At 47.4% G+C, this 9,726-nt stretch overlaps 1 protein-coding gene across 1 annotated transcript in view; it reads left to right on the top strand.

The window, feature by feature from the left end:
* Positions 1 to 2,954: 2,954 nt before the first annotated feature.
* HIP1 (huntingtin interacting protein 1) overlaps positions 2,955 to 9,726 on the top strand; it is a 224,296-nt gene continuing 217,524 nt past the window's right edge. The window contains exon 1 of the mRNA XM_073616751.1: positions 2,955 to 3,786. Within this exon, the coding sequence (XP_073472852.1) occupies positions 3,769 to 3,786 (18 nt within the window). The 5' untranslated portion in view covers positions 2,955 to 3,768. The remainder of the gene's footprint in view (positions 3,787 to 9,726) is intronic.

The following is a 9,726-nucleotide window of genomic DNA, read 5'->3' as shown; positions in this document are numbered from 1 at the left end:
ACTGGGGCAGAGGTTCACATTTCAGCAGGACAACGCCCCTAAATATACAGCCAGAGCTACAATGGAATGGTTTAGATCAGTGCTTCTCAACCTGGGGGTTGGGACACCCTTGGAGGTCGAATGTTGATTTGCCAGGGGTCACCGAATCCTGGGCTGTTCCTGAAGCCCACACCGCTCTCCCAGCATTTTTGCAGCAGCCCAGCAGCGCTGTCCATGGAGCCTGTGGCCGCCCAACAGGGCTGTCCCTGGATCCTGTGGCCGCCCATCTGGGCTGTTCCTGGAGCCCGTGGCTGCCCACTCAGCCTTTTTGCAGCTGCCCATTCAGTTCACGACATGGCTGGGGGGGAAGAGACTAGAGGTCAGCTGACTGGTGAGGAATGTTAAGTGGGAGGGGCTGGAAGAGACCCTATCTACTGATTTTGGCATAGGTGTCATTGCTAGGAGCAGGGGCGTAACTAGAAATAGCAGGGCCCCATAGCAAAATATTGTATGGGGCCCCCTGCAAACAGCCCCCCCCCCACAGCTGCCCTAGTGTCAATGCAGCGTGACCTGTGCCACATACAGCGTGACCTGTGCCCAATACAGCCTGGTCTGCCTGTGCCCCATACAGCCCCACCTATGCAGAGGAAGAGGCAAGCCACCCGGATCAGCAGAGAGCGGGATTGCCCGCTGTAATAGCTTTCATTTGAATTTCCTGTCTTCCCGAGGCTCATTGTCACATAGCCCCACCTCTTGGCCTGACGCCTTTGATGACGTCACATGTCCCGCATTGGATCGGCGTTCTGTCTATCAAAGGCACCGGGCCAAAAGGTGGAGCTATGTGACGTGAGCCCGGGGAACACTGGAAGTTCTAATGAAAGCTCTTACATCGGGCAGTTCAGCTCTCTGCTGATACGGACAGCTCGCCTCTTCCTTTCCTCTCTCTTCCCCTGGCTGGGAGACTGTGCCGGTGGTGCTCTTATCCTCACTGGGCCCCACTCGGCTGCGGGCCCCATAGCGCCCGCATGGGTCGCTATGGTGGTAGTTACGCCCCTGGCTAGGAGACACCACAAAGTTGGAGACACAGTAAGTAACACTACCTGTGATTATAGTTGCCATTAAAAGTCCCCACTACAGTTCTCAGATCAGCAGATGACCTTGATCAAGAACACCTAAATTGGCTGATCAGAACTCCCCCCAGCACTGCCACTCATCCCACACCCCACCGGTACTGCCACTCATCCCATTCCTCCCACCAAGGAGTAAGAGAAGGAATTAAAATAGAGAACATGGAAGGGAGAGGAAAAAAGGGGGAGGAACAAAGAAAAAGGGAGAGAAAGAATAAGAGAACAAACAAGAAAATGGCTAGAGAGAGGGATGGGGAAAAAAACAAGAAATTAGGATAGAGAGAGAGATAAAAGGGGAAGAAAGAAGAACGCAAGAGAAAGAGTGGTACATCCTAAAATGTACCATAAGGGGTTTTAATACTGTATGAGTAGAAGGGACTCAGGGAGCTCTAAATGTCCGTGGGTTAGGGGCCCAAATTACTTGTCTTGCCTTGGGTGCTGAAAACCCATGCTACAAAAATAATTTTAATGTTAGGGGTCCCCAAAACTTGGAAAATTTTATCAAGGGGTCACGGCACTAGAAGGGTCGAGAACCACTGGTTTATATCAAAGCATATTCATGTGTTAGAATGGCCCAGTCAAAGTCCAGACCTAAATCCAATTGAGAAATTTATTTGTAAAAAATGTATTTATCATTTTCCTTCCACTTCACATGTGCCACTTTGTGTTGGTCTTACACGTCCCATGAGGCATTGTAAAACTCTGACATTCACAGACATGGCTAGGCATGATGGGAATTGTAGTTCCTGAACAACTTGAGGGCCAATAGTTTGGAGACCCCTATCACATAAAATCCCAATAAAATACATTTACGTTTTTGACCATAACATGACAAAATGTGGAAAATTTCAAGGGGTGTGAATACTTTTTCAAGGCACTATACACAGTAAGATTTGACTGCTGGATGGACACATTAGTAGAGAATTCCTTACAAACAAAAGCAACCAACTTGTCTCTTTAAGAAATAACTCAGACAGTTAAAGTATGAGCAGCAAACATGTATTGGCCCAGCAAAAGATTTCTAGGATGCCCGGGGACACTGTTCCTCCTCAATATGTCATGGCATGTTAAAATACTCAGTTAAGGTATTTATATATGCAATTATTCCGGAGGAGGAATCCCAAAAAGCCAGCAATGAGGAGTATGAATGAGCCTGGGCGGATGAACTGGCATGACAAGCTGGCAATGAAGAGCAGATGGCATCACTGGAGGGACTGCTTAGAGAATGTCAGCAGCCAGGACACAGAACGGGTTACAGACAACCCACATCCGCTAATCTGCCTCTAATGGAATGAGTGTGATTGTCTGTATTCCCAATAAAGAGAGATGAAGAGAAGAACGGTCCTGAAGACTGTGCATCGTCATCATCATCATCATCGCTCCTCCTGCAGTCGCTGCAAGCATATATTCTTATTCTAATAGCACAGCTCCATGCAATGTCCATTCCCCTTCTGTCTGGTTGGAGTTGAGGGGCTCCCACATTTCTCTCCATTGTGCACCCCTCCTCTCTGTCTCTACTTCTCCCCCACTCACTGTAGGCTGTCCCTTCCTCTGACTACCCCCACTCTGTAGGCTGTCCATGCTTTTACCCCCCTCTCTCTGTAGGCTGCCCCTGCCTCTGCCCCCCTCTCTCTGTAGGTTGACCCTGCCTCTGCCCCCCTCTCTCTGTAGGCTGTCCCTGCCTCTGCCCCCCTTTCTCTGTAGGCTGTCCCTGCCTCTGCCCCCTCTCTTTCTGTAGGCTGTCCCTGCCTCTGCCCCCCCTCTTTCTGTAGGCTGTCCCTGCCTCTGCCCCCTCTCTCTTTGTAGGCTGTCCCTGCCTCTGCCCCCTCTCTGAAGGCTGTCCCTGCCTCTGCCCCCTCTCTGAAGGCTGTCCCTGTCTCTGCCCATGTCTCAGCCTCTCTACCCCATCTATCTAGCAGCAGGAAGAGAGTTGGCCTCCTATTTGCAGGCTGTGTGAGCAGACGAGGATCAGTGGTGTTGCTGCCTCCATCCCTTTTGTCGTTTGTGCTCTGTCTGCATGCAGTAGATGCTCTCTGGTTGGCTCCCTGTATACAGTGTGTATCTGCCTATGCATGGATCTGTACAGCCCATCTCCACCCCCTCTCTGATCTGTCTGTGCTCCTTCCTATTACAACACTCCCTCTGTACAACTGTCTCACTCTCATCTGCCCATCGCTGCTTAGTTTCTATTTGATGCTATTTACTTCTACTTGGATTTTGTATGGCTGTCTGTGGAGCACCCTGCCTGCATCACTTGGTGCCCTCCCCCACCCTTCATGACTGCCTGGATTTACTGATGCAGTTGGGTGCCCCTAATTCCTAAACACAGTGCCCAGCCTGATCAGACCATTAGATCTGGGTGCCCTCTTTGCTCTCTCCCTGCCCAGGTTGGCTTTCAGTAAACAAGACTGTGCAAGCAAGTTTCTGCTCATCTACATCCCTGCCCCCTCCCCCCCCCACCCCCCAGCAGGCAGACTGTTGCTTTTGTTGTCCCTGTGTTGGTGATCCTCTGGTGTGGCCCTGGGGAAGAGGGGGCAGAGGGATCATGTGGCTCTGGGCTCCCTACTAACTCCTGAGCACCATTTGGGCTATTGAAGGTGGAGTGTGTGTACAGCTGCAACAGGGGTTCTTCTGCTGGCCTGGGTGACATCCTGCTGGAAACATGGACGCTGGCAAAATGGTGAGTACATCTTTGCATGCTGGGAGAGGCGACTTTTTGCAACTTTTGTTATCTTTTTAACCCCTTGACTGCATTTTTTTCATTGTACTACTCTTCCTCCAAAAGTGTTAAAATTTAATGACAGTTCTATGATAGTTCAACTTAATTAGTTCATTCATATAGTGGCAGCAAATTCCAAAGTGCTTTGGAGACCCTAGGACCATTCATATCAGTCCATGCCACAAAGGAGCCTACAGGCTGATGATGGTAAAGCTATCAGGCAAATAAACAGACACTTCTTGTGTGTTTATAAACTACTAAACATGTTTGAGTTTTTGTGTTTATTATTTATGTCAATACTTTATAAAATGTGAAAACAACCGATTCCAAAAGTATCTCTAATGGCTCAACTACATTGCAATATGACTTTTTAAATCACTATGAGATTAACCTCTTGTGACAGTTTGTAATTTGTAACATTGTTAATTTTCTACTAGATTTGAAGTGTTTGCTAAGAAGTGGTTAACTTCATGCTACTGCATCATATAAATGTTACTTTTGTGTAGCAGAAAGGGAGCCAGTGGAGTTGATTTACTAAAACTGGTGAGTGCAAAATCTGGTGAAGCTGTGCAAGGTAGCCAATCAGCTTCTAACTTCAGCTTGTTCAACTAAAGGGGTTGTAAAGTCTAAACATTTTTTACCTTAATACATCGCATTAAGATAAAAAATGTTTAGGTGTCAGCATCCCCCCCCCCAGCCCCCTTTTATTTACCTGACACCCCTTTCGATTCATATTTTGCACCAGTTTTAGTAAATCAACCCCACAGCTGCATGGTAAAAATGTGCACCAGGAACTATGCATTTGAGAGTCAGGACTGATAGATACAAGTTGCACACCTGGATTAGAAAAATGCCTTTTGTAAATTACCTTCACTTTTCGTGGAGTAACCACAAAAAAAAAAAAAATACCAGTACACAGTTATTATAGGAGATTATTTTATGAAGTTGGACAAGACACTAGCTGTGTGGAAGAGCATATATGGTCACACAATATACATAGTATCAAATCTGCATTGGTATTGTAAGGTGTTCAAAATGGTGATGTTAGAGAAACATTAGTGTACCCCCCCCCCCCCCCAACACACACACACACTCCAAAAATAAATAAATATATATATATATATATATATATGTGCAATTTACCAGTCCTTAGATGTGGTACTTCTATTGAAGTGGTTGTAAAGGCTCAAAGTTTTTTACCTTCATGCATTCTAGGCAAGAAGGTAAAACATTTTCTGTGTGCAGCACCCCACACCCCCCATACTTATCTGAAGCCCACCTCGATCCAGCAATGTGCAGAGGAGCAGCTGCTCTCCCGGGTCTCTTCCTCAGTGGCTGAGAGAGCAGAGGGAGCCATTGGCCAATACCGTCTGACATTCAGCCTATGTGTATGGGGCATTACTAACTTACATGCACATACTAGGGACAATTTAGACAGGAGCCAATTATCCTACCAACGTGTCTTTTGAGTGTGGGAAGAAAACTGGAGTACCCGGGTAGGTGTACTCCAGGTGCTGAGAGAACATGCAAACTTTATGCAGGTAGTGCCATGCAGGCACAGACTAGCCATAGGGCAGACCTGGCATTTGCCCAGTGGGCCGGGGCCACGTGGACCGTGGCTGCCCGCTTCGTGGCCTGTTGATGTCCAGGCTGTACAGTGGGAGGTAAGTGGCAACAGCGGCCTGGACAGGGTAAACACAGGCCGTGGCCGCCGCTCACCTACCGCTATGTGGCCATGCCTGTGTCTTCTCCGGCGGAACTACAAATGACGTTAGCGGCTGCATGGGCTGAGCTGTGTGTCTCTCACACACAGCTCAGCCTCAGAGCCGACACTGACAGTTCAGCTCTCCACTCGGATGGACTGCTTCTCCTCCTCCCACCCCTCTACTTCTGTGTTTGCCCTGTCAACACACTTGGGGGGATATGAAGGAAGTTTTAACTCAGAAGATAAATTATACAGACAGCCTGTGCCTGAGCCTCCATCCTGGGGTGAGTAAGATCACCCTCTCTCCTGCCTCCTAGTGTGTAAAATGAATTTAAGGGGTGCTCTGTGGACTCTGATGCAAGGGGGGGGGGGGTTGGTGACCAGAGACCCTCTTACATCAGAGCTCCCCTTTGCACCAGAGTCCACAGCATTCCCCCTTAAATCAGGGTTCTCAGAACACCACTTTATATGAGATCCCCCCTTAAATAAGGGTTCCCCTTTACATTAGAGTCCACAGAGCTCCCCCTTATAGTAAGTGGAAATTCTTCAGACTCTAAGGGGGGTCTATGCAGACTCTGATGTAAGGGGCTCTGTGCAGACTCTGATGTAAGGGGCTCTGTGCGGACTCTGATGTAAGGGGCTCTGTGCGGACTCTGATGTAAGGGGCTCTGTGCGGACTCTGATGTAAGGGGCCCTGTGCGGACTCTGATGTAAGGGGACCTCTGTGCAGACTCAGATGTAAGGGGGACTGTGCAGACTGATGTAAGGGGACGTCTGTGTGGACTCTGATGTAAGGGGATCTCTGTGCGGACTCTGATGTAAGGGGACCTCTGTGCGGACTCTGATGTAAGGGGACCTCTGTGCGGACTCTGATGTAAGGGGGCTCTGATGTAAGGGGGGTCTGTGCGGACTCTGATGTAAGGGGGCTCTAGTGTAAGGGGGGGTCTGTGCAGACTCTGATGTAAGGGGGTCTATGCCGACTCTGATGTAAAAGGGGGCATTGTGATTACAGAGAAAAGGGGGGGGATAATTGCAGGGACACTGTAATATAAAGGGGCCTGCCTGTAAAGGGGCACTGTAATCATTACATTGCCACTTTACAGTGCTGTCCCCATTATATCACAGTGTCCCCTGCACATTACCCCCACCCTCCCCTTTCCTTCCTGGAAAAATTGGCTGCTCAGTCTAAAATGCTCGGGCCTATTTTTTGTCCCAGTCTGGTCCTGGTGCCGTGGTTAAGCTGTGTTGTAAATTAAAACTGGATTCATAGATTAATGGATTCATAGATTGCATAGTTGTCTGTCTTTGGGTGTTCAGCAGTGGTTACTTGTATCTGGCCATTTTTTTCATAGCTTACCAATAAACTTTTCCTAAATGATCTGTGGCACTTACATGTTGAGAAGACTAGGGGTCCAGCACCATAATTACATGAGTCGTTCTATGGCTTCTAGCCAAGCCTGGAACTAGAGCAAATGCCTAGATTACCAATGGGCCAGACTGGTCTATATGAACAGCCTATCTGAACCAGCCTTTGCTTGATGCACCAGCAGGGTCCTTCCTGCTAGCTAGAATCTGCGAAAGAACCAGAGTTAAAGTGGAACTTTGCCTAAAAAGGGAAATTCCACTTATTTGCCACTGCCACAATCAGAACTTTTTGATGAGGGGAGTGGGTACCTGCGCCCACTTCTGGTCAGATCACTGTGGCCATCTGAGTGAAAGTTCGCCCCCCCCACCTTCAGCCTTCTGGGACACATCAGAGGTCCCAGAAGCCTGCAGAACCATTCAGAAAGTGCCTTGTGCATGCGCAGTAGGAAACCAGCTGTGAACTGCTGGTTTCCCTTAGTTTGGATGCAAAACCGTCCGAAAAATTGGCTCAAGTGAAGACATTACTGGATCGGGTGAAGACATCACTGGATCCCTGGACAGGTAAGTGTCCTTATATTAAAAGTCAGCATCAGTATACAAACAAAAAATATAAAGTAGGCGGTAATTCTTTTACTGTTAAAAAAAAAAAAAAAGTAAGCGGTAATTAAACTACATACATCCTAAAATTAACATGTACTAGGTGATAAAGATTATACCCATTATAATAATCACTATTGTGCAATACCAAAAACAACAAAAAAATTCACAAAAACGCAAAAAAAATAAAAATATATACAGTATTTGTAGCTGCTGACTTTAAATTTTGTGGGAGGAAACGAGTTCCTCTTTAATATGGTGTTGGTAGACTCATCCATTCATTGGACAGCTAAATTCTGTCTCTGTAGTCAACACGCTTGCAAGCCTATTCATAATTGAAGGTTCTTTCAAAAGAAAAGAAATTACCTACATTGATCGCTGCACGTACAATTATTGTGCAAACACAGATGCCAAATTACAGTTTTTACTTGTGTTATTTCATTATTTTTTTTATTGCACAAACATGAACTCACATATCAAATTCTTTAACCTCTTCCCATCCCACGTATAGTTAAATGACGGATGCAAGGTGTCTCTCTCATCCTGGGCGGCCGTCATATGACGTCCTTGGCTTCCCAGCCACTAGGGGGCGCGCACGCCCGCCGCGTCACTTGGGAGCCGATGTGCGTGCCTGGCGGCTGCAATGTCTGCCGGGCACCCGCAATTGCCGGTCACAGAGCAGGGATGTGGATCTGTGTGTGTAAACACACGGATCCACATCCTGTTAGGGAAGAGGAGACCGATCGTGTGTTCCCAGTACAGAGGAACACCGATCGGTCTCCTCCCCCAGTCAGTCCCCTCCCCCCACAGTTAGAATCACTCCCTAGGTAACACGTTTAACCCCTTGATCGCCCCTAGTGTTAACCCCTTCCCTGCCAGTGACATTTATACAGTAATCAGTGCATTTTTATAGCACTGTTCGCTGTATAAATGTGAATGGTCCCAAAATAGTGTCAAAACTATCCGATCTGTCCACCGCAATATTGCAGTCCTGACAGAAAAAGTAAAAAATATTGTTTTTTTTTCAAAATTGCTGCTCTTTTTTTGTTTATAGCGCAAAAAATAAAAACCGCAGAGGTGATCAAATACCACCAAAAGAAAGCTCTATTTGTGGGGAAAGATCAAAATGTCATATGGATACAGTGTTGTATGACCGTGCAATTGTCATTCAAAGCGTGACAGCGCTGAAAGCTGAAAATTGACCTGGGCAGGAAGGGGGTGAAAATGCCCTGTATTGAAGTGGTTAAAGTGACAATATCTCTGGTATAAAAAAAAGAAATCTATTTAAGTATGTGTTCTTAACTGAAAAAAATACCTTCTATTGCTCTCAGCTTCCTACAAATCTCCAAAGTCATTTGTTGTGCTTTGATGCGACTTACTGTAGGAGTGTGGCTGCGTGCATTCCCCAAGGTCCCACTGTATGCAGGCATGTACTGGCCATCGGGACTACAGGGAGTTTCCCGGTGGGCCGATGGCTCAGTGGGCCGATTTCAGTGACAGTGGACGGCCGCCTCCCTCCGGTCCTCTGTCCCCCCCGCAGTGCTCACCTCCTCTCCCTGGCTAGTTATGCAGCGCGCCTGAATACAGACATTATGCTCATGAGTCAACACTGAGAAGCTCATCATATGATCCGGAAGGAAGGTGGCCTCACTTTCCTGCCTAATCTTGTCCCATTGGGGGGGGGGCACCAAACTGATTCTTTGCCCCAGGTGAAATAATGTCTAGCTTCCCCACTGGTACTGCCTATAAGAGAAATAATGTAGAACGGCTAATGGCTAGTGGGGGGGGGGCTTGGGTGGCAGGCCGGGGGAGGCGGGTTTGTCCAGCCGGCATGGGAGAGACCTGTCAAAGTGGGCCAGTCTGGATGAAGTCCAGGGCCAAATTTTTGTCCCAGTCCAGCCCTGACTGTATGTAGAAATGTAGCCACCCTTTTTTGCTTGCTACTGAGATGGACTAGGGACTATGGATTATGGAACGTGTAGTGTGCATAGGGGCAGTGCCCAAGACTGCAACTAATGTGTGTTGCTTATCCCAAACCAGCGGACATAACGGGGTAAAGGAAAGGTTCAAGAGCTCAGGGAAGATGTTACAAGGTGGCAGGAAAACACACTAACAATTTCATGAAGAATATATTACAGGGCCAATAAATAGCGGATGTGTATGGATTATCTTTGGATAATAAGGATATAGTTTAAATTGTGATATAAATACAAATATCAACAGCCCAGTGGGAC

This window comes from Aquarana catesbeiana, linkage group LG02 (assembly GCF_042186555.1).
Source record: "Aquarana catesbeiana isolate 2022-GZ linkage group LG02, ASM4218655v1, whole genome shotgun sequence".
NCBI classification, from domain to species: Eukaryota; Metazoa; Chordata; class Amphibia; order Anura; family Ranidae; genus Aquarana; species Aquarana catesbeiana.
Note: the sequence above shows the minus strand (reverse complement) of the source record. Positions and strands in the feature narration are given on the sequence as shown.